Source organism: Natator depressus, chromosome 2 (assembly GCF_965152275.1).
Source record: "Natator depressus isolate rNatDep1 chromosome 2, rNatDep2.hap1, whole genome shotgun sequence".
Classification (NCBI taxonomy): Eukaryota; Metazoa; Chordata; order Testudines; family Cheloniidae; genus Natator; species Natator depressus.
This window is the reverse complement of record NC_134235.1, coordinates 228231434-228257434: the sequence shown is the minus strand read 5'-3', so window position 1 is coordinate 228257434 and position 26001 is coordinate 228231434. Positions and strand designations below refer to the sequence as shown.

The 26001-nt window shown below is 43.2% G+C and overlaps 1 protein-coding gene across 3 annotated transcripts in view; it reads left to right on the top strand.

The window, feature by feature from the left end:
• Window positions 1-14532: 14532 nt before the first annotated feature.
• PIP4K2A (phosphatidylinositol-5-phosphate 4-kinase type 2 alpha) overlaps window positions 14533-26001 on the top strand; it is a 192322-nt gene continuing 180853 nt past the window's right edge. Inside the window, exon 1 of one of the 3 annotated variants that reach the window (XM_074946069.1) lies at window positions 14533-14737. In XM_074946069.1, the coding sequence (XP_074802170.1) occupies window positions 14597-14737 (141 nt within the window). In that variant the 5' untranslated portion in view covers window positions 14533-14596. The remainder of the gene's footprint in view (window positions 14738-26001) is intronic. The other 2 variants (XM_074946068.1, XM_074946070.1) reach the window with 2 other exon arrangements.

Genomic DNA, 26001 nt, shown 5'->3' with positions numbered 1-26001 from the left:
TACAGATGTGGGGACCTGCATGCAAGACCCCCTAAAGTTATTCTTACCAGCTTAGGTTAAAAACTTCTCCAAGGTACAAACTTTGCCTTGTCCTTGAACAGTATGCCACCACCACCAAGCATTTTAAACAAAGAACAGGGAAAGAGACCACTTGGAGACGTCTTCCCCCAAAATATCCCCCCAAGCCCTACACCCAATTTCCTGGGGAAGGCTTGATAACAATCCTCACCAATTGGTAGGGGTGAACACAGACCCAAACCCTTGGATCTTAAGAACAATGAAAAATCAATCAGGTTCTTAAAAGAAGAATTTTAATTAAAGAAAAGGTAAAAGAATCACCTCTGTAAAATCAGGATGGTAAATACCTTACAGGGTAATCAGATTCAAAACATAGAGAATCCCTCTAGGCAAAACCTTAAGTTACAAAAAGACACAAAACCAGGAATATACATTCCCTCCAGCACAGCTTATTCTACCAGCCATTAAACAAAAGAAAATCTAATGCATTTCTACGTAGATTACTTACTAACTTAACAGAGTTGGAAGGCTTGCATTTCTGATCTGTTCCTGGCAAAAGCATCACACAGACAGACAGAACCCTTTGTTTCCCACCCCCCTCCAGATTTGAAAGTATCTTGACCCCTCATTGGTCATTTTGGTTCAGGTGCCAGTGAGGTTACCTTAGCTTCTTAACTTGTAAAGGCTTTTGCCTCTGGCCAGGAGGGATTTTATAGCACTGTATACAGAAAGGTGGTTACCCTTCCCTTTATATTTATAACAACATGGAACTGATTAGAGGCAGAATAAACACTAGAAGAAATGTGGAGTAAGAAGATGAAAGAAGAGAGAGAGGACAGGTCAAACTGGGAGAGAAACAGACAGAAATGGAGGATCTGTAGCAAAAGGGGTTCTTACATCTTTTAATCCTCGATTGTTGCCTCTGTAATGCTCTGAGAAATGTATTTATGTTTCCTTTAAATATTTGTCTTCATGCTGCCTTCCACCAATGCACAAGATTGTGGACAGAGACAGAAGAGAGCTGGTAACTGACAGGGAACGATCCCTATGATGGATGAAGAAGCAAGTGGGTAAAATAATTAAACATGAATTCATACTAGCTATTCCTTTGTTCTCATTTCTGAGAAAGGAGGGGAACAAAACCTGAGTTATCTGCTAGCATAGATTACTTGGATGGAACAGTATATAGAACTCTGCTGTTGTAGCAGAAGTTTTTGGATTTGCCTTAGGAGATAATCATGTTGTTTTAGTTAATCTTGTGTTTTGACTGATCTTCCTCTTTCCTGCCTATAACATTTGTAACCATGCAATGTAATTTCCTTGTAACAAAGTAGGTGTAAAAAAGGGAAGAGAACACCCTCTTCTTCTTCTTCTATCATGTCTTTCTTTCTTTCTTTCTTTCTTTCTTTCTTTTAACACCTCTCTTCCATACCCTTCTTTGCCCATCCTTCCCCTCACCATCCATTTTCTTTCTTGTGTGTATGTTTTAGGGTGACCAGATGTCCCGATTTTATAGGGACAGTCCTGATATTTGGGGCTTTTTCTTTCATAGGCACCTATTACCCCCCCGCCCCATGCCCTGTCCCGATTTTTCACACTTGCTATCTGGTCATCCTAGTATGTTTGTATGTGCATGTGCATAAGCAGCAAATAACTGGGACCATGTTATTTAAAATAATCGTTGTCTCCCTGCCAGCTTAATTAAACTGAAAAGGGAATGCAGCTTGCCAAGTAGGAAAATAAACTGGACTCTCTGCCCTATACAAACATAATTAAAACTTTTTACTTAAAATATTTAGCAGCCAAAAAGATCAGGAGACAAAAATGTCATGTACAGTTTCATTTGCTGGAAACTCCCCTGAGCTGAAATTGGAAGAGGTGACAGCACAGTATACCCACGGCCTGCCTTGCAGCGCTGGTCTCCCTGCAAGAAACTGACCAGAACAATATGAAGACAATAGCTCTGGTCTGCAATCTGTAAGCAGCATGGACGTTTTTTCCTTTCCCTATCACAAATATTTAAATTTGTTTTTGAGGTGGTTTGAGGGTGGTATCTGTGCATGCTTTTATAGGTAAATATTAGTTTAATCTGAACAGCTGAATCCTTAGTAGTAGTTCGTGGCTGATTCAAAGCCTCCGGTATGCTGAGGCTGAGTTTAAACAGTTACCACTTATCTGGCAGGGCTTCAGATGCCTGGCGGCTGAGTTGAACACAGTGTCAAATGAAGAAGTACTTGTCTGAGGAACTGAAAAGCACATTGGATTGCATGTCTCAAACAGCCCTGGACTGTCTTTTCTTCTTAATCTTGGTTTCAAAGCAGAGTGAAACCTTTTGGCTTTCTTCTCATCATCTCACTCTCCCATTTAGTATTTGACCTCTGCTTCAGGTATTGCAGGAATGTGCAGCAAATGACATTGCAGGATTGCTATTTACATTGGTGCTGCAATTTCTATAGCAATGAAAATGTACTTCCTCTGCAGTTTGCAAACTTTGACAGCTGACCTGATAGTCTGACTTACAGAGGAAGTGTTAGCAGCAACTTCATCTGCAAACAAAGAAACAGCAGAAGTACAAGAAGTATGCACAGCCAAATATGACAGTTCTTTTACATCAAATTTCTGTTACTCTGTTTCTGCAGTTCTTGCACATGCAAGACTGCCATTGATTTCAAAGAGAGTTATGTGCATAAACACCTACAGATGTGGGGCAACATCTTCCTTTGGTGTAAAATGGCATAGTTCTATTAAAGTCACTGGAGCTATAGTTATTTACACCAGCAGAGGATCTGGTATATGATTTCTAACAGAATAGGCATGGAAATTAATTCATAAATGCATAAAATGATACACAATCAATATAGGTGTTAACCTGGAGCCTTTGTCCAAGGCCTAAGACACAATACACATACATATTGTATTGTTTGAACTATACTGGTGCTCCTCACTGATTCATCTCTCACCAGAACTCAGATATTCTGACACCAAACCATATATGCAGACTCCTAGCATAATTACATCATCACCAGGATCACCAAGAAATACCACCACCCAGTGCCAACACTTATTAGGGAAAAAGGGGTGAGTGGGGAGAAGTCTGACCAGCTTTGGAATGATGTTAAATATGTGCAACAACTATTTTTGTCTACCCTAAATTTCTATTTTTATACTGGTCTAGTTAAATAGTACAATACCCCTAGTCTAGATTCAATTAAACCAGTATAAAAGCACTTATACAGGATAGTTTATCCCCATGAGGGAATAATAAGCTATAAGCATATATGGCACCTTTAAATTAGTATAACTGTGCCACCCTAGGGGTTGTACCAGTATAACTATTTTATTAATCACACCCCTAACCAAAATAGTTATATTGGTATAAAAACTGTGTGTAGAACCAGGCCTTATACACATGTAGGTACATTGCATAAGCCCATTCTCTCAGCTCATTTGTTCTGTTAGCATCCACAGTGGCTTATGCCAGCTTTCTTTCAACACCTTTGGGGAAGGGGTTAGGAACCCCTTTTACCCTTAGCTGTACCCAGGCTATTAGATCATTCCTGCCTCTACCTCTCTTAAGATGCGATGTCAGTTTCCTTTTCTCTGAAGTCTCTGAAGACTGTACATATTACTGAAGTCTCTCCCAAACTACTAGTCTGTCAGACTATCAACTAGAGTACCAGCAAGTATTCATGGAAGGCTGTTTAAGAAATCCCTGAATATTGTCCTTTTCCTCCTTTGATGTGATAATAACCCAATTCAGGCCCAAAATACAATAAAACTACATTATTTCTCTTTCCATCTAGGGTAACTTTGAATAAAAGCTGTGTGTTCTTTATATTGTTTAAGTTTCTCCTTTCCTAGTCCAATTTTTATCTCAATAATTATTTGCATTTAATAAATGTTTTTTCCTTCCTCCAACAGATTACATGGGATCTAAGGAGTGGGTCTTAAGCAGTTTCCCTAAAGAGTCATTTTCTCACTGATTGTATTTGACAATTCTCTGAAGAAAATAGTTAATTACTAGCGCCCTACCAAATTCATGGCCGTAAAAAACGCCTCACAGACCGTGAAATCTGGTCTCTCCCTGTGAAATCTGGTCTTTTGTGTACTTTTACCATATACTACACAGATTTCACGAGGGAGACCAACATTTCCCAAACTGGGGGTCCTAACCTAAAAAGAAGAGGTGGGGGAGTTGCAAGGTTATTGTAAGGGGGTCACAGTATTGCCACCCTTACTTCTGCGCTGCCTTCAGAGCTGGGTGGCCAGAGAGCGGTAGCTGCTGGCCAGGCGCCCAGCTCTGAAGGCGGTGCTGCCACCAGCAGCCGGGCAGAAATAAGGATGCTGTGGTATGGTATTGCCACCCTTACTTTTGCGCTTCTGTCTTCAGAGCTGGGCCCTCGGCCAGCAGCTGCCACTCTCTGGCTGCCCAACTTTGAAGGCAATAGTGCAGAAGTAAGGGTGGCAATACCATACCATGCCATCCTTACTTCTGCCTGGCTGCTGCTGGCAGCGCTGCCTTCAGAACTGGGTGCCTGGCCAGCAGCCACCACTCTCTGGCAGCCCAGCTCTGAAGGCAGCGCTGCCGTCAGCAGTAGCACAGAAGTAAGAGTGGCAATACTGCAACCCTCCTGCAATAACCCTGCGACTCCCCCACAATCCTCTTTTGGGTCAGGACCAGTGTTCCCTCTAATTTTTCCCACCCATGTATGAATTAATTTTGTTATGTGCACCAGTATGGAGGTGATGTGTGACATGGCGGGCCAGGGCCGGGTTGGGGCCAGGGGAGGGGTACCTCTCCCATGGCTGTAGCAGGTCCGTGCTGGGGCTGGGGAAGGGGCGCATCTCCCCATGCCACGGCAGGTCCATGCCGGAGCTGGGTTGGGGCGCCTCTCCCATGGCTGTGGCAGGTCCATGCCAGGGCTGGGTTGAGGTGCCTCTCCCACGGCTGCAGCAGATCCAGGCCACGCTGGGTTGGGGCCAGGGAAGGGGCGAGTCTCCCCATGGCCGCGGCAGGTCTGTGGCTGGCCTGGGTTGGGTCCGGGGCTGGGGGAGACGCATCTCTCCCCACCACAGCCCTGAGTGCCCGCGCAGTGCTTAATAGGCTGTTGTGCAGCCACTCGGGAGCGCAGCTTAGAGGGAACTTAGGTCAGGACCCCTACAGTTACAAGACCATGAAATTTCAGATTTAAATAGCTGAAATCATGAAATTTACCATTTTAAAAATCCTACGACTGTGAAATTGACCAAAATGGACAGAGAATTTGGTAGAGCCCTATTCATTATCATGCAGATAGAGGGAGCCTTTGACATAGAGTAGTTACTGCAAAATCTCCTTAAGAGAATCATAATTTACTGAACACAACATATTAAACCCACTGTAATAGATAAAATTCACATGGGGCTGCAAGACATTAACGTCACAGAGGCATTCAAGGGACATTTCATGAGTAATAGTGATAATGAGGGTTCAAATCAGGTAGGGTGAGGGGATGTTGAACCTGGATCTCCTAAGTCGTGGGTGCGTGCTCTAACCACTTGCCTAAAGGTTATAAGGGTCCTGCTCTTCCTTCATATTTTATGAGAAAGGGCTTAGGTGCCTAACTGCAGGAGAGAGTTCATAGCTGTTAATGGAGATAAGCACCTCTTGAAGATTCAGTGTTTTGCACGTAAAGTCCCTTTAAGAAGTGGGGCTTAGGCCACAAGCCTCTCCTCAGCATTTCCTGTTGGCTAGCATAGGTGACTCCCCATTCACCTTGTTGGCTTTTGTGAATCCCATTCTTAGGTGCCTAACTCTCCCCATGCATTGTATAGGAGCCTGGGCACCTCACTCGTGGCTGTGGATTCCATTAGGTGACAAGGCATCAAAGTCAGGTGTTGCAATGCTGAACTTAAGTTCCCTTTGTGAATCTAGTCCTCTGTGTCTCATTTTCCCCATTCCTAAAATACTATCCGTATAGAACTGTCAAGAGGCTAAATTCATTCATATTTGTGAAGTGTAGATTCCTTCAGAAGGAACAATATAGAAAGGCAAACTTTGTTTATAGTAACACTGAATGAGGTTAAATACAAGTATAACTTATATTAAAACGATACATCATGATAACAAAGGTAAACTGTATAGCACCCCCGTACACACACACTTCCAGCGCGGCCCATGGGCTGCTCAGCAGTGAGCCATAGAGCATGCTATGAGAGCTCCTCTACTGGCCCCTATACCAGGACTTGCATATGATGTGCAAGTGCCATGGTGTGATGGAAAATCTCTCCCAAAATCTTATGACTAATGAAAAAGTAGTTAGAGGAAGATTGAATTGAATAGCTATTTTTACCAAAGTAGATTAGATCTCCATCAAACAGAAATTTTCTCAAAAAATATGCAAGTAAAGCAAGTTAATAATGCATTTTATTTCTCAATCTGTTTATCAAAATGCTTATCTCTGTATGTCTCAAAGGTTGCTAAAACCAGATTTAGGAGAATATCCTCCTAAATATTTTTGACATATGAAAAAGAACATCTTTCTAACAGAAACAAACTTCTGGATAAGCACAAAAGTAATTAAAAACCAGATAATTCAATGATGTGACATGAATTACATGATGAAGAAAAGTGGTGTGGATGAAAACATCCTCAAGACTAAAGGATAAAAATAAAGATGAATTATAGACAGGCTTCTTCTTGAGATGCAAAATTCTTATTCATATAGCTTCCCATACCTGCTTACTTAATGCTCCAGTCATGGATCTAATTTTAAACAGAATAACAAATGAATTTATTTTTTACTGTTAGCAGCTAGACATTGTATTGGATGTTATTCGAAGTATGTAACTCCCTCCTCCCATGGAATTGTGGTATAGTAAAATATGGACTGTCCTTGTACTAGAAAAGCTTTCTAACCAAGTACATACACAACAAAAACACCAGAAAAGGAGGATAGATATCTGGTCACCCTTTCTAGAGCAGTGGTTCTCAAAGCCAGTCCGCCGCTTGTTCAGGGAAAGCCCCTGGCGGGCCGGACCGGTTTGTTTACCTGCCGCGTCCGCAGGTTCGGCCGATCGCGGCTCCCACTGGCTGCGGTTTGCTGCTCCAGGCCAATGGGGGCTGCGGGAAGGGTGTCCAGCAAGGGTTAACCACTTCACTGGGCAGAAAGGAGGAGGTTAGCCCTTTTAGATTGCACAAGCTGCAAGATGGGCAGTTGTGGCTTATTAAGCTTCTAGGAGCTGGAACTGACAGCTGTGCTGCCTAAGTGGGGGAAGTTATAAAAAGGAAGCAGAAGGCCCCAGAGGGAATTAGCTAGCTGCTCTCTAGCTTCATCCTGACTAGAGGGAAGGAGTAACTAGGGAAATTAACTTCCTGCTTGAACTAAGGAGGCCTATGCTACTGCCAAAGTGACCCCAATAAGACTGTTTTTATTTGCTTGTTAGTTGAAGTAGATGGAAAGAAGCTGCCCTGTGTTCTATTACATTTACAATTATAGCCAAGAGAACTGCCCCATCACTATGTTATTTTCCCAAGGCTGGGAGTGGAATGGATTTTCTATTTTTTGTTTTTAATATAATTTAATGTGACCCTAACCCATAGTGGTAGCTGGCGTTCTTGTTACTGGCTTCATAGTAGCAGATTGGGTTTCTTGCTGGAGAAGAAAAGAAAACTAGCAGTGCTCAAGTTGAAGCATCAGAGTTACATATGCTTGTAGAGTTATTAATACTATTTTTTCTATAAATCAGTTTTTAATATGTCTATATCTTCAGAAAATATTAATTTTGCTATCTAAGTCATTGGTCTTTGAAATTATGCTTATCCATGTTCCAGGGCCATTTGAAAATTCTTCCAGTGCTGTAGGATGCTGGGAATTCAGTAACTTAAAAAGATATCTGAGAAAGATGCTAGATAGTCAGGATAAGTAAAATGCTTATGCTTGTAAACTTATATGGAAATTATTACTGGCTACATACATTTTGTATCTTCCATTCCTAAAAGAAAAGGATCAGAGGGGTAGCCATGTTAGTCTGTATCCACAAAAACAAAGAGGAGTCCGGTGGCACCTTAAAGACTAACAGATTTATTTGGGCATAAGCTTTCATGGGTAAAAAACCCATGCATCTGAAGAAGTGGGTTTTTTACCCACGAAAGTTTATGTCCAAATAAATCTGTTAGTCTTTAAGGTGCCACCGGCCTCCTAAAAGCAAAGTGATTACCTCTCTCTTTGTATTCATTAGATGAAGGGAACAGAGATGCCCTGTTTTCAAAACATCTTGTCTTATTCTGTTAAAGCAGTTTTCTTTAAAATATTGAATTGTTTCACACTCTTGTAGGTTTCATTTTCCTTTCTTTAGAAGACAATTAATATACAGTTTGTTTTCACCACATTATAATGTGTTTTTAAAGAATCACAAAGAGATTCTAGAACTATAGTCAAGCTTTAAAGTATCCCAGCTTGGCTAAAAATGACATGTGCTCGGACCAATTTATAAAGAAATAGAACAATTTATAAGCATGCTCCAGCTGAAATTAGTCTCTATGGCAGTTGGCCCAGGGAAACTCTGTGGGCCTTCTGTGCTTCGCAGCTGCAGAAGATAATTGCAAGTCTTAAGAGAAATTATCACCTTCCAGTAGCCAAGCAAATAATCACTTGAGTCACTTAAGAATTCTGTGATTTCCCCTTCTTAAAGATAGAGTCCTTAACTCACCCATCACAATTGTCCTTATTGACAAATAAAGCTTGTCTTAGACTATATGCATATTGGGAAAATACCATGTTAGAAAACATGCTAACATGCTCCACTGTGATGCTAAACATAACTTAGCAACTAATGTCACCAGGAACAAGTCATGTTTAAAAGCTGGTTAGCAGGTCATGGTTAATATCAGCTTCTCTTTGGCTGGTGAGATGACAGCACTCCTCCTGTTTCAATCTACTCTAATCACTATTGAAGTTAGTCAGGGACAGCCAATCATTAGTACAGTATTGGTGAGGAGAAGAGACAACTGCCCAGAAACTCCAACTGAGAATATCCTGTGCCAGATGAAGAGTGAAACAAAGACTGATACAGACAGGATGAAACAATGAATTCTTCCAAGCCTATGCTGAGGCTGTATTACAGGCCAAGAGAATCTTCCTTTCAGCCTCCATTGAAGCTCCCAAATCCCAGCCCAAGGAGCTATCCAGGGTGGTAAACCACTACACTAATCCTGAGTGTCTACAGTCTGCATCAGAACCAACTACTAACAGCTGCAAAGAACTATCATCCTACTTCACTGAAAAGAAAATGCACATTTGGGAAGGCTTCTCAAACAACCTGGATCCACTCCACCTGCACCCACCAATCAACAGCATGCATTCCAAGAGTTCAGTACATTCACTCAACATGAAATTCTGGACTATAAGAGAACCCTAAAGGAGTTTCAACCCAAGACTTTTGAATCTGATCCATGCCCTTCCTGGTTTGTGAAAGAATCATGGATAATTGGTGTCACTCATGATGAAATCAGCAAATGCCTCCTTCAAGGGAGGAATCTTACCTTCTTCCTTCAAACACATAATTGTATGACCAACACGAAAGAAACCCACCATGGATACATTGGTTCTAGCCAACTACTGCCCATGTCAAACCTTCAGTTCCTTAGCAAGCTCAGAGAGAAGCTAGCCAAAGGCCACCTACAATCCCATCTTGTACAAGACCAAGTACAATCTGGATTCAGTATGAGACAAGGAACTGAAACCACTTTAGTGGCACTGATGATCTGCTATCAGTGGATAGAGGGCAGACATCCATTCATATTCTCTTAGACCTTTCTGCAGCATTTGACTCTGTTGACCATAAGATACTGCTATCTCACCTGAGGGAGGTGGCAGAGCTCCAGGGCAATGCACTGAAGTGCTTTGCGTCCTTACTGAAGGGATGCATCCAACTAGTAGCAATGGGAAACTACCTCTGCCACTAGACTGATCACTTGTGGAGTCCAAAAAGGATCAATTCTCTCCTTGGTCCTATTCAACATCTCCATGCAGCTACTAGGTGAACTAGTCAGATGACATGGCCTCAATTGCCAGCAATGTGCAGAAGAAACACAGCTCTACCTATCTTTCACCACATATGATCTCACCACGACCAAGATGAGCTAGTACTTGGATGAGATCAGTTCATGTTTGAAGAGCTGGTTGAAGCTGAACGGGACAGAGCATATGCTGGTGGACATAGGAAAGCATTCTGAAGAGTCTGCAGCCATGGCACAGTTGAAGGTACACACCCACAACAGGTCAGTTCAGTCCATAGCTTAGGAGTGCTCCTGGATTCCTTGCTGACACTAAGCTGTCACCTAGCAGCATCCATAAGAAAGGCTTTCTGGCATCTCCGGTTAGCTATCCCATCCTGACAAAAGATGGCCTCAATTATACCTTTATCACCTCTTGTCTAGACTACAGCAATGCAATATACCTAGCCATGAAGGCTTTAGTGCTTAGGAAACTCCAACTGTTACAGAATACTGCAGTGTGTCTCCTCAGCAACAAAGGCTACTGAAAACACATACGACCTGTCCTCCACTCTCTACACTGGCTTGCTATAGAATTTTGAATCAAGTTCAAGGTCTTGGTCATTATCTTCAAGGTGTTACATGGCCCGGGCCCAGGATATCTAAAGGAAACAATGGAAATGAAGATTGTGGTTAACAACTCTGTTCCTTTGGACAAGCGAACTTTCTACAATAAGGATAAAGCTCATCTGTCCAGGAAACACGGCTTTCTTGGGAACTAGTCCCAGACTGTGGAACGAACTCCCACAGAAAACAAGGACCATCACAAATCTTACCACCTTCTGTTCCAAGTGCAAGGCACATTTCTTTTACCTTTTGTTCTCTCTCATCAATGTATAGGGGTATGTGTGTAGTATTAGGTGACTTTAACATTCCACTGCGCACACTTCTCCTGCTGGGGAGAGGATGATTCATGTGACAGATATTAGTTACATTACTTAATGCAGTATTGGAAGGCACTTTTGTCAATGAAAGTAACGTTGGTGTAAAGCTGACAAAGTTATTATATCTGCCATTTGTGCATAGCTTACTGCTTGCATTGGCGCTGCACCTACTAACTAGGAGAGCCTGTGTCAATGTAAAGTGTTGTACACCATGGGTAGGCATCCCAGTGTGCTGCGTGCTGCTGTATGGCACAGTGCCTTCTGGGAAGGTTTCACAATGTGTTGTGGGACAGAAATGACTTGCCTAGGGATCTCTGGAAGCTAGGGGTCACATTCGTAGTATGCAACTTTCTGCAGCCCATAATGCCATCCATATCCCATAAATTTTCTTGCCTTTTTTTAAAATCCTGCAAACCTGTGCAGCCCTCCTTGGTGTCCACCATCTTTGACCATAGCATGGAGCCTGCACAGTGCTGCACTATTTTCATGAACATTGCAAATATAGTACAAACAATCCTCCAGTACTTTCAGACCCACAGGAAGAACCGCAACAGTGGGAAACATGATTATTTCTTCAAGGACAGACTATTAAAAAGACATAGCAAAGAACAATTCAAGGTTATTGGTGGTGTTCGTGGAGCAGCTGCAGCTGGTAGAGAACTCCTTCTGGGCCAAGGAAATGAGCACTGACTGGTGGGATCACATCATCATGCAAGTTTGGGACGATGAACAGTGGCTGCAGAACTTTCTGATGCAAAAGGCCAGATTTTTGGATCTGTGAGCTGAGCTCACCTCAGCCCTCGTGTGCAGGGACACGAGAATGAGAGCTGTATTGACAACTGAGCAGTGAGTGGGGATCACGCTCTGGTAGCTTGCAATGCCGGATTCCTACCTGTCAGTGGGAAATCATTTTGGAATTGGAAAGCCCATGGCAGGGAGGGGCATTGTCATGCAAGTGTTTGGGACCATTAATTATGTCTTGGTACACAGGACTGTGACTCCTGGCAATGAGCAGGACATAGTGGATGGATTTGCAGCAATGGGGTTCTGTGGGGTGCTGATGGGGTCTCCACCAAGTATGGCATACAGCTTGTTGTAAAAGTGGCAGGTCTATGGCTCAGCATGAGAATGAGAGTTGGCCTCCTTGGCCTTGTGATATGTCTGGCGCAGTTCCTTTGCTTTCATGCAGTACTGCTGCTGATCCCCGTCATACCCCTTTGCCTGCATACCCTGTGGAATCTTTTCGTAGATGTCCACATTTCTACAGCTGATCCGTAGCTGTGCCTGGACAGCCTCTTCCCTCTGTAGGTCCAGGAGATCCAAAATCTCTTGTCTACTCCAGGCAGGAGCGCATCTAGTACATGGAGCCAGTGTGGTCAGCTGTGCATAAAAAGAGAGAGTTGCTAGGTGAGCTTGTGGGGTGTTTAAAGGGTGGGGGCTTCCGGCCTCCATGACCCTTAGGCAGTGGAGTTCACAATTGTGATCAGAATAGTCACTGTCAGGCATTGTGGGAGGTGTGTTAGAGTTGACATAGAGAGATAACCTGGGTGACACAATATCTTTTACTGGACCAACTTCTGTTGGTGAGAGAGACAAGCTTTCGGGCCACACAGAGCTCTTCATAAGGGTTGACATAGGTCACCCAGTGTCTACACTTGCACTGTGTCACCCTCTGTAGATCAACCATGGCTGATTGCTGTTCAGGGAGGCAGTTATGTTGTGTTAACTGGGTACTTCTGTTGGCCAGAGATAAATATGAGTGTAGACTTATGGACAAATAGGTTGACATGAGGTGACTTACACTGACCAAACTTTGTAGTGTAGACCATGTCTCATATACTATGGTGATGAGTGTCGTATCAGAACCTACAGAGTATAGAATAGCGATTGGGTGCTGAGCTCTTTTAAAAACTGGCTCTAACTTTATTTTTAGGCACATAAGTAAGGGATCTGCTTTTTTCCCAAAAGTGCTGAACATACAGCAGCTTCCGTGTCTCCAATAGCAACTTCAAGCACCTATTATTTTTATTTTTTTTTTGGTGAATCTTGTTTTAGGAACAAAAAGGAAACAGTCAGAACACCTCTCCATATACTCCTACATAACTTTATAATTTAAAAAAGAACTGTGGAGAATGAGCTGTGAAGTCCTTGCTCTTCCTCCTTCCATCCCACCCTCTCTTCTACCAGAAACTGCAAAGATTAGAACACAATAAATTCTAACACCTGTTTGGATGCAAGTGGGATGTAGAATAAGCACCACTGAGTTATCTGGCTTTCATCTTGGTTAAATTTTCACATAAAAGATGGAAGTTAAAGGGAATTGGAGAGGGTGAGAGACTCAACAATGGGTGGTTGTGTGTGCAAATTCCTCTAGATATATGAGCTTACATGTAAATCTGATCTTTTTGCTGAGTGATCAGCCCACCAACAAAGCGAGATCTGCAACATTCCAGATCAATATGTGCAGTTCAGAAGGTGGTGGATACATTGACAGTGCATGCTTAACCTGTACAAGTATGTGGAACGTGAACACTTGCTAGAGTTGTAATTACTGAGGGAGATGTGTGGGATGTAGGTGGTATTTCCTTATCAGTCAGAGTCTGAGACAGAAGGAAGTGCCTTGTGAAGATGCCAGTTTGTCAATGTCAGTGTGTGTGTGTGGATGCTCTGGCATGGTTATGAAGTATTTTGTAACCTGCTATTTCCTTGCTCCTTAGGGCATGGGTGAAATCACTTAACTAACCGTAATCCCTTTTCAAATGAAGCTTTTAAAACGGAATATTATAGAATACATACTACAGGGAAATATCTTTTTTTAAAATATGGGCAAGGCAAACTGATGTTCCCACAGGATAAGGATCTTCAAACTAGGCACGAGAGAGATGATGGATCTTCCCGGTGAAGCGCCATGGGGCTGCCAGTCACGGCAGCGCACCGTGACCGAAAGCCTGGGGCTGGGGGACTGCACGCCCCGGTGCCTCAGGGCAGCAGCGGGGTACCGCTGTACCGCTCGCCCAGGGCTGATGCCCGCTCCAGAGGCCAGCAGGGGCCCTCCTACGCAGGCGGGTGGAGGCAAAGGGGAGCGCGGTGCGGTGACGGGCTCGCCGAGCTCAGGCAGGTGGCGGGACGAGTCTTCGCTAGGCTGGGGGATGGGCTGGCTCCCCACACGCCCCCCGTGACATGGAGACAGCGGGCCTTACTCAGCCCTGGGAAGGCAGCTGGCTTTCCCCAGCCTGTCCCCTCCCCCTTTTATTAAACGGGGTTTTCCCTCCGCCCCCCACTTACCCCGATGTTACCGCCTCCGCCCCGCTCCGCTGCGGGAGCGGACCCGGAGGGCACAGTGAAGGCAGAGAGGCTTCGTTGCTGCCAGTGCGCATGCTCGGCTCTCTCGGGCATGCGTATTGGTCAGGAGGGAGCCGAATCTCACGCTGCCCCCTGAGCCGTTCCCGCCCAGGGGCGGGGTCGCCGGACGCGGAGCGCGGCAGGCGGAGGAAGCCCTGGGGAGGAGGCGGGGCCCTTTCAGCGAGCGGCGCAGGCGGCCAGGCCAGGATGCGCCTGGCATCCCGCGGCAGGCAGCCCGCCACCCCCGTGCAGCGCCAGCCGCCTCTCCTCCGCCCGGGCCCGGGGCGCTGAGCCGCCCCCTCCCCTCGGCTGCGCCATGGCGGCCCCCGGCAACATCGTGTCCGTTATGGCGAGTAAGACCAAGACCAAGAAGAAGCATTTCGTGGCGCAAAAAGTGAAGCTGTTCCGGGCCAGCGACCCGCTGCTCAGCGTCCTCATGTGGGGGGTCAACCACTCGGTAAGTGCGGGGCTCCCCGGCCTCCCTCCCTGCGCCGGGCTCCCCCCCCGCGCCCGCCCCCTCCGCAGCCCCCCGACCGCCCAGGCAGCCGGGGACCGGGGCATCCATCCCCCTCCTGCGTGGGGGGCAGCGCCTCTTCCCGCGTGTGGGGGGCGCCTCTCGGGGGTGACAGCGGGTGCGCGGCGCCCCGGGCCGGGCTGGCGGGGAGCTCCGGGCGTCGTGGAGCTGCCGGGGCCGTTCTCGTGGCCGGGCTGCGCCGCTCGCCGTGGGGCTGCTGGCTCGCAGCGGTTGCCGTGACCGGCCGTGGCGCAGGGCAGCGCGGTGGCGGGGATCGGCTCGTGCTCTGCCGCCAGCCTGCTTGGCTTCGCCGCCGCTGCTGGGGACGGACGCGGTTGGCGGAGTCGCGGTGAGTGTCCGGCAGCAGCAGAGAAGCGGCCCCTGTAAAGGGGAGGGGGCGAGGGAGGCTCGCTAGCCGCAGCCAGTGCAGCCTGCCTCCCTCCCCCGCCTCGAAAGCACGGGTGTTTTAGTTGTCTGACCCAGAGAGCTAGCTGGGGAAGTCGGAGAAGAGCCGCCGGCTTGCAGTGCTGCAGTCCCCTGTCTCTGAATCAGCGATAGCGGTCGTGGAGCGGAACCCGTGCGGTGTTAATCTGATTATGAGGAGGAGGAGGAAAGCTGAGACATGACCACTGGGTCTGGGCAGAGCCATAAAAGTTTGCATATTGTCCCTGATCTGCCGTACTGCTGCAGCAGCCGGGTGGGAGAAAACTATTTCGCTTCTCATGGCTTTGAGGTCTTCAGTAGCTAGGGGTGTGTGTGTGTTATGTACATGTCTCACCTTCCCACCCCTCCCCCTTTGTGTAACTGTGACGATTATTAAAACGTGAGACTACTGGGGTCTAATGTCTGCATTAAACCTTTCTCCAGATAAGGAAAGGTGACTGCATAGCTGATCGAATGCCTGGGGTAGTCTGTGTCGTATTGATCAGTGATGCAATTTATTAAGCAGTGGGCAAAATACATAACAGAGGAGTCCATTAAGTCACAATATTTCTCATTATGATTTCGGCTGTTCTACCTTCCCAACAAGATCTGTTCTTAAGAAGCGGGCATATTGGATGTACTATGGTAATAAAAGCAATTATAAGCTTTTAACTTGAGTTCTGGTACCTCAAAAACAGTTTAAGCAAATGTTTCTGTTTTTTGTTGGGGTTGAGAAGGTTTTTTGTGTGCTCTTGAGATGGTAAAACTGCCAAATGGCAACATTTGCCAAGTGTCATATCACTCTGCAGGTGATATGCTGTTATAACTACATGCTGTCAAGGAATTTAATGTATCTGGCTACATAAAAACTAACTGTGGCTTGAGTGTTTAAAATTGGGAGCCTAATAATGAAGGTGTCACATGCATGGGGCATTATGTGACTCAAGACACAGCTTTGCTTCTTTAAATAGCTAATGCAGAAGGCTAATGATGTAGAGTCTAAAGATCACCTAAATCCAGACATTGGGGAGTAAAGTCAAAAGCTTTTTGGTCTCTTATGTTAGTTTTTTATTGGTAGTGATAGCTCTGTACTGTCACACATGATATTTTCTATTAATGGAGGCACACACAATTGATACTTTAGAATTCTTGCAACTAGTTAATAGGAGATCTAGCTTGAGATCACTGGATAAAAGCAGACATTTCAGTACAACAATAAAGGTGGTCTTACTACCAAAAATCAGACTCTCCTTGCCATGCCACCCCACCCAACCCCTCTGGTCCTGCTTTTTTTGTAAAGTTCAACAGAAGGATTTTTAAAGAAAATTATGAAAAGGTCAATAACCTCATCCCAAACCTGTAGTCCTCAGTCAACAATCTAATCATTCGATCATACACCATTTAACAGACTTGACAAACTTGATGATTTTTTAAAAGAAAATCTGTAGGTTCAGATTTCTTTATAATGGTGGGCAAGCTTCATTATCTCCATGGAGACAGATAAAGTAACTAACTCACAGAGGCTATGTGACTTGCTTAAGATAACAGAAGAAATTGGTGGCAGATCTCAAAATAGATTGCAGATCTCCCAAGGGACAATTGTATTTGGTGGCATCTTGTATACTGGACAGGTAAGGGAGGAGAAAGTATATATTACCTTTTGTCACTATTATTAGTCCTAGCAGAAAAGACCAAAATGTGTCTCCCACCCTAATGGTAAAGTAAGTAGCAAACAAGACAACTTCATGTATGACACTTATCAAATGCTGTTATAGAGCAGTTTGAATTATGTTTCCTTCAAGCTTGAAGCTTCTGCGTATCGGTTAAGGAAATATATAGCAAAATCTAAGTGTAAATAACTTATGGGTTAGTAAATCTTGCTCATTTCCTGTCTTTCTCCCTCTTTCTTCATTTCTTTCATATCTCTAAAATTCATTCTGTCCCACATATCTTTCTCATTCTGTTCATTGCCCTCTTTTCCTTCTGGGGGGAAAAACAACCTCTCCTTCTTGCTGTTTCTCATTCACCACCTGTGTCATTTTTCTTCCTAAGGTGCAACATTGGGGAAAGAAGGTTGAATCCTTTCTCCCCTGTTGCAATCCTGTCAGGTTCTTCACATTCTTTGTCTCTTCCCTACTGCTCCACACCCACAAATAACTTGAACATTAAGGTGTATAGTAGGATGAATTCTGCAACTGTGTGGGAATGAACAGTTCACTTCCTAGCTGTGTCCTTTTTTTCACATGCTCTGAAGAGACGGGAGAGCAGAGATGCTGTCAGTTGGCTAGATACAAGAGTGAGGTGGCATGTAGGGAGCTGTGCCTCTAGTGATGAGAAACAAATTTCTGTGACGCTATAGAACATGTAAGACAAATCTGGTATGTATGATGCAAGACTTTAGAGCAAAATATGGAACTATTGTATGAAATGCAGAAAAGATGAGACGCTTCCTTCCATTGTGAAAACTATTTTTTTGTATATGAGGCATTCTGGACAAGAGGATACAGAGTAACATATTGTTCCCTACACTTTGAGTTGAAAATAACAAACTAAAAACTTGGCTAGGGCTCAAGTGAAATATCAGTGTTTTAGCAGTAAACTTACTTAAAATAGTCAGTTTCATGTGAGAAATGTTTGATTCTTTGTTGGCAGGAAGTGGTTCTGAGCATGAATGCGTGATATACAAATCTTCCCATGGTCAAAAAAGCATAAACGTATAAAGATTAGAGTGAATAAAATGAATTTATATCCACACTAGCCTGTTGCATTTTATGTCAATGGAGGAGGAAGAATTTTTAAATGACTTCTCATCTTGGACAATATTGAAGCAAAAGGACATCTGAAGAGGGGAACTTTGAGGTTTATCCTGCAACAGAAAAGTAACAAAGTAGCTTTCAGCAATTGTGTTACAGTGCCAAGATTATGACAATTTGGCAGCTCATAAGAGATCTGGAAGAAACGGGGGGGATATCTGGATTCATCAAGGACAGAGGTTGGAGATACTTCAGAGTCAGTAACGGAATAAACTGGAAGCCACGAAAGACTTGGACTATTAAATGAGTGTGGCTATAAAAATAAAAGAACGTGAGGTCCATAGTGATAGTAATGAGACTAATTAACCAGACACAGAATAGATTACATTCATTAGAGGAAATAAGACTGACAGTAAGTGTTGGCAGTCTTAGATCTGCTTTCTAATACTAAGTATGTACATCAACCGACAAAGAAAGGAATAATGCCAGATTTTGAGATTTTGTAATACAGAAAGTATAATAGAAGACAAAAAGAAAGGAGAGAATATGTGAAGCAGTCACTGTATCCTGTATTTGAAATATAAATGAGACAAGAAAACACTGAAAGGGGAAGGAAATTGACAATTTGGAGTATATTGAATGAAATCAGATTCGGTGAGGGTAGTGAACTGGGGAGGGGTGTTATAAGAAAAGCTCTGAAATACTACTTGTGCATAGGCGGCAAAGAGTCCTGTGGCACCTTATAGACTAACAGACGTATTGGAGCATAAGCTTTCGTGGGTGAATACCCACTTCGTCAGATGCATGTCCGACGAAGTGGGTATTCATCCATGAAAGCTTATGCTCCAATATGTCTGTCAGTCTATAAGGTGCCACAGAGCTCTTAGTTTGGATCTGGAAAAGCGGCAAACATGGCTACCCCTCTGATACTTGTGCATAGTGATGAGTTCTAATTATTAACAAGGTTCAAAGTGCCTTACTAAGGTATTTTTGTGAATTCCCATTCCCTTGGGGAGAAGGGGTGAAATCAAGCAGGATTCCTTCCCCCTTCCCCCTCCCCCCCCCCCCCCCCGGGATCTGTGCTTGCTTTTTTTTTTTTTTTTTTTTTTGGGTCTTCTGTCATTTTGAACTTGTAAAACCACAATATGTTCTGAAAATCTCTTGATGCTAGAAACATCAAGGTTTAATCTGAATCTGTAAATGAAAATTGGTCTAAAGTAAAAAAGGAAATTGAGAGCACTCAGGTTCTGATGCCTATTGGAAAACAAAGTTCTAGAGCTGTCTAGAAGCCTAGAGGGAAAGAATACGTAGTTGGTGGTGACTGGAGAGATAAGCAGGGCTGCTTGATGGAGATATGAATTGTTAAGGAGCGGGAACTTCTGGAAAGTAGGCAAATATCACGTGATATTTTTAAATTATTTTTTAAAGCTGGCTAGCAAATCTGTTTTAGTCTTTATAGGTGAATTCACTAGGTGGTTCTTCCATTCTAATCACAGTAAATATAAAAGTTGCTACTCAATAGTGCAAATGCATGACTAGAGACTGAATTTGACTCAACATGCCTGTACTTGAAGGATGTGATGGGAAACTAGCAGTTGATTATATTACAAGTATTGTAACTGAAGTAATGTAAACAGTTTTTCTAAAGTTAATGTAAACATTGTCCAGAATACTCAAGTAGCAAGAAAGAGAGAGCACTTGTGCTCATTTTAAAATGCCAAAAGTGATTTATTTGGAGTATTGCAGATTAAATATGCTATTGAATGAAACTTGGCCTATTGAAGTAGAAGAGTAGAACATGGAGTTTGATTCTCCAGGTGAGAGATTTTTCATGTTGCAATCATAGTAACCTCAATGATAACTTAAGTCCTTGTTTCATGTATTCAGGCAGTTCTCCACATGTGCATAATTTAGGAGTAACCTTATCTATTGGAGTTGGACACTTGAAAATGGCAAAGATGACTTTGGTTATGCTATTAAAACAAATAGGGCTCTATCCTTGGAATGGGAGAGAAGGGTGGAGGGCCAAGGTGATTGTATGCCACCTTTGTATCTTCCCCCAGAGCTGCAAGGGGTTGGTTTGGTACGAGGATGAAGTTAGAATGACCCTGTGTCTACTGTTTATGCTGGTATCCCCTAGAACAGGGGTTCTCAAACTTCATTGCCCTGACAACAAAAATTATTACATGACCTCGGGGGGGGGGGACCGAAACCCGAGCCCACTCCAGGTGTGGGGGACCGAAGCCGAAGCTCAAGAGCTACAGTCCGAGGCCCCAACAAGTCTAAGATAGATGTGGCAACCCCATTAAATCAGTCATGACCCACTTTGGGGTCCCAACCCACAATTTGAGAACCGCTGTACTAGGTGGTTGTTTTTGCCAGCTGGGATTTGGTGATCCCCGATAGCACTCCCAGGTACTTTTCAGCTGACGGCCCTACTTGTCTGCTGTCTTGATTGCAGTGTTTAAGAACTTGGATGGAGCAATATGCAGTTTTCTTTTCAGACAGAAAATCCTGAGCTACATTAGAACTCCTTTGCCCCACTTGGCATATAGGCAATGTGCAGCGGTGGTGGTACTTAATTGTAAGCTCCTTATTTTGGTTTAATGTATACCTTATTTTGAGTAAATAGGTTTATAAGGTGAATTGCAGTTTGTTTCATAAAATCTTTTCCCTTCCCCCTTTTGGTTTCTAGGCATTAGGAAAATAACATAGAAACGAGATTATTAGATCTCTACAATATCAGGAAGGATGATGGGAAGATTGAGAAAATACTAAAGCTCAATTGCAGTTTTTATTCAAACTCTTTGTTAGATGGGGTTTTAAAGGACTCATCTACACACAGTAGTAGCAGCAGTTGCCACTCAATTCCAAACAAGCTATAGGAGTGACTGTGAGATGAGCAGTACAGCTGCTATCATGGTTCACTATGCTTCTGATCCCTTCGCTTCTTGAGCTGATTTTTTTGTATCCAGTTTTGAGTGGAGAGACCCTCTTCCCCTTTCCTTATACATTTTAAAGTAATAATTAAGACTGTTTAACACCTGATGATTTAAATCCGCAGCTTTTTGTCTTGTAGCATCAGCTGTCTGCACCACAGATTACTCAAGAACTATCTGTTCAGGGGAGGGAGGGGCCAGGCATACCAACTGTACTAGCAACTGCGTAGCTATTATTCATAGCAGCGATGAATGCTGTTATTGCAGTTGTCAAAATAGTAGCTTTCTCAAGAGAAGGAAATGGCAAGACTAGAAGCTGAAGGACTCGATGCGAATTCAAAATATATTAATGATAGACTTGAATAAAAATACTGTAGTATTTTTTTGAAAGAAGCAGACATTAGAAGACACTAGGAGAAGACTTTCCAAGGGGAGACAGGAGGAAATAAAATGTGGTTTATTACACCAACAGGTGTAGGTAATAAAGCAGCTAATAAAGCAATTAGAACTATAAAAAAAAAAAGTCAACTGGGCATCACGCCCAGATACACTAAATCCTAGAATACTGAAGAAAATCGCAAAGGAAACAGGAAAGCCTTTACTGGAAACCTAGTTCACTATGCTGTAGGTGCCACAAGAGACTTGGAGAGTGTTTGGCTCTTATGTTCCAGGGGGACACCAGGAAAATACATTCCTGGAAACTTGACTTCTGCTGTGTGAAAGGTATTTAAAACTCTTGAAGGAATACGGACAGGATTGATAATTCAGTAAAGGATAACCAACATAAGATAATGAAAGGGGGACCACGTATACATGACTTTCTTGTTGCAAAAATGTTGTGCAGTTAATAATCTCCTCCAAAATCCAAATACATCTTTGATAACACACACAGATTAAGATGCACAGTAAGTGTGAAACAGGAAGAGTTAGCAAAGTTGGTCTTAAAGTAGATCACTGGGAAAGCTGTTTCAGTCTGTAATAATTTCAGTTTATGAACTAGGATGTTGCGAAGGCTGATCTTTTTCCACTTGACATCGGAAATAAAGAACAATTTTCTAAATTTAACAGGTTTATTAACCTTCACAGGGAGAGGCAGGATTTAGTGGAGCAAACAAGTTAATAAGGAACATAAGAATTGTCTTACAGGTTCATGCTTGTGCTTCATCTAGTTTTGTAATCCACTCTCTGATGGAGGGAAATACCAGATGCTGTAGAGAAGGTAGAAAAAGGCCCAAAGTGGCAGGGTACAGAATTAACAGCCCAGAGGAAGAAACTACTTACGGTCCATCAGTAAGAGGCTGTCTTATACTCTGAGGCAGAAGGGTTTATATCCCTCCTATTCATTTGGGTGGCTCTTTAAATCCTATATAATGTAACTGGCTTTTCTCACTGTCCATGTAAGTGTCTAATCCTGTTATCCTTTTGGCCTTAAATATCTTGTGGGACTGAGTCCCACAGGCTACTTATGCATAGAGTTACTATATGCTTGCTGTTTTAATGTTAGATGAATCTATATTTTGTTTACCAGCAAGAGTTACTTGTATGCTAGGGGTAGAATTGTCAGTAGAGATGTTTCCAGAGTGGTTAATGGGGAAGTTGTGGAAAGATTGTTATAAAGTAAAGCTATAAGCTATATATACACTATTGGTCCTGAGGGACTTACAGTCTAATTTCTATAATTGTGTGGCTTTCTCCTGGCTTTTAAGGGTGGCCTATAGTCTCTAAGGGGAAAAACTAATGTGTGTGAATTTAGTGCCTTATATTAACTTTTTAATTCTTATCGCCACCTGTTTTTGCTTTGTACTCTGGCTTCTTTCTAAACCAGTCATGTACTTTTAGATGCCCCCTCTAACAAAGCAACCATTAAATTTTCTCCTCCCCCACTTCACTGTCTTCCAGCAGAGGTTGCCCTGTAACTTACAGTAAATCTAATTGATTCGGTACCTAGAAGTTTGTGTGGGCTTTGTTTAAATCTAGTTTTTTAGATGTATGCCATGCAGACTGTGACTCAGTAAATAATCTGAGAGCTGCCTCAAACTTGAGATGTTTATCTCCATACTATATGCCAGACTTCAAGGGGCAAAGTTAAGGTTGGATAGTTGTGTGGGCTATGTGTGTTTCATAGAGTCGTAATGGATGAAGGATTATATGGCAGAGGAGAACTGAATAAATCTCATTTGTCCCTTGTGGATCTTCAGTGTTGGTTCTTAAAAGTATAGAATTCTTGTAAAGAATGTCTCTGGAGTTTTAGCTGGAGTCTCTTGAAACATGTTTTCAACTTCAGTTCTCTCTAACAGTCTGAGAATCTTTCCCTAGGTTCCTTCACCCACACCCCCTTTAAAAAAAATCAGTTTATCGAAGTGCTGCAGGTGGTGAGACTTGCTCTAACTGTCCTTTTGAAGTCTGCCAAAGTGGGGCTCCCCATTGCAGACATTAGTTAGTCTTCATGACTAAGTTTCCTGCGCTAGCCCATGTCCAACCCAGGTATAACTCTCTCATTCCAGCCCTCTCTTATGGGCTTATTAATTTTGGATAATACTCCCATGTGCCCCTCAATCCCTTGTTGGTCCTTGCCCCAGCATCATGACTCCTCCCTGACTTATGTCCTGCATTTCTTCCCCAGTCTATTCTGCTGCCTATCATCCATGTCTTGTTCAGTCCAGCAGTAGCCCAGCCTGGAATCAGCTGCAGGTTGGTTTATATTTTAAAATGGTTGTTTGTAAACTTCTGTTATATATAACAGAGCTGCGTGCACAAGTGTGACTTGGCCTATGGCCACATGAAAAATGGAGTGGGAACAAGACAAAAATAAAACATGGCACGCTACTTTAAGACCCAGATACCTCAGTCTGGATTACTTCTCTGGCATGGCCCCAACATACTGGAAATAAGAATTGAACTTTCTTTAGTTTGGTTCAGAAATGCTAAGTGGCTTGTTTCAGCGGAGGTAGTTAAGTTACAAAGACTCGGAAGCAGTGTAGGCATGCTTACAAAGTACTCGCTTATGCGCAGGCGCAGGTTTTGCTTATTGTCTGAGCCTGGGAGCTTCTGCTTCCTGTTGCCTTTCTGAGAGGGAGAAAGGGCTCTAACTTCTCTCATGTGCCCTTCCTAGCGGCCTTGTTCATGACCTAATGAACTCTGGGTAACACCTTTTGTGCCAACTATAGGGTGGAGGAAGGGTTATTCAATATTTGTATCTTCTCATTGTTCAATGTGTGGCCCTAGGCCTTATTTATTGAACACTATTAAAACCATGCTCTGAAGATGGAATTATTTTCTGCATTGGCTTTTCTGCAGTGTTCATTACAATAGCACCTGAGTCCATGTGGAGTGAAGGGGTGGTAATATCCTTATTTTACAGATGGGAAGCAGAGGCACTGAGATTATAGTCAAAAGAACCCACTAATTCTGGATGCCCCATCCAGATACCTAGGATCTGATTTTTTCAGCATACTTAGCATTATATATCAGTCCATATATTCAAAGTACAGCTCCCAGTGACTTCAGTTGCAGGGGTAAGTGCTCGGCATCTCAGAGTAGATCCATCCTGTTCACTGTGTGGGCAGAGGTCCTCTAGAAAAACTAAAGACTATATCATTCATATGCACTAGGGGGGCAAATTAAGATTGCACAGACACTTTAATTCTGGCATTTCTTAACTTTTCAGTTCTTGAATTTTCAAAATTAGTGTTCAGTTTTTTTTCAGAGTAATTTGCTAGACTTTTAAAAAAGCAAATGGCAAAAGCAGAAATTCTATCAAGGTGGCATCATATTAGCACTTGCATGAGTCTTCAGCAGGGTTAGTCTTTAGATCCACCAAACAGATCTCAGCCATGTGATCTGACAGAGTAACTGAATGCAATAGTTTTCCCCTATCTGTGGATCAACACTAGAGAAAGATGAGATACGCTTTGCTGGGGTTTTCGTGATACTTATTGAAATCATAAGACTTGGGATTCTTTTCTTCTTGGGGTTCCATTTAAGGCTCTGGAGGGGAGTGTGCTCTAATGAGCAGACAGACTCTTCTTCCCACTCTTCCCAAGCTTGACCCCCTTCTGCGTTGTCCCTTCCCCCCAGACCTAGTTCCATTCTCTTTGCCCAGCCAGTTCCAGTTCCCCCTTTTCTGGCTCCTCATCCAGTCTGTCTTCACCCCCCTATGTTTCCTATCCTTGCTGACTACAGACCTGTTAGTGGATGCGGCAAGCACAACAAAAACAAAGCATAACTTTCTGCAGGCATTTCAGAGACTTCCCTCAAACTTCACAATTGCCTATAGCTTGATCTAAAATTAAGGCCATTCCTGGATTGCAAGTTGCAAAATATGTCAATCTCTAAAATGGAATCATGCTTCACCATTATGGTGAGCAGTGCTAATTAAGATCATAAAGCTTTGGACCACCTCATGTCACCTTTTATAGTGATAAGAGCTGCTTGTGGACAATGGAACACCTTTTCCTGTGCATGTGAGGTGCCTAAAAGCAGAGAGTGGTCATGTATGTATAGGGAATCAATTCTAAATCTTATTCCCATTTACAAGAGGACTTCCCTTTTCATTAAGTATCTTATGTTTTCTGCATACCACATAAAAACATCTGTTTGACACACAATCTAAAGATATTTAGCTCTTCATGAATCCTGAAGAGGATGTTAAAATCTACATCTCTTATATAACAATAATTGTAGCAGAGTGCCAGTTCTGGTATAGTTAATGTTCAGGATAGGTTTCTGTGTAAAGCTTGGCTCTTCTAAATGCTCTAAAAACCACACAGTTACTCAGATTGCCTTGAAATGGGTGTGCACTTCTTACAGAAGTCTTAATTTATACTTTTGAGCCACTTGACATATAGCCAACAAGGGGTATGGTTACTGGGAGGCTTTGCATACATGTCAGCTAAATCAAAGATATAAATGAGCAAACCCTAGGTCTCTTGCAGGGAGAAATATCGCAGATCCTCATGATATATCTTGGAAAACTTGAGGTCCGGAAACTTTGATGACCCTCATACTGGCACACCTGGCAGAGCTATTTATTTTACTGACCTGCTTCAGATTATTGTGACTAGAAACTGCCCAATGACTAGGGCCCTACAAA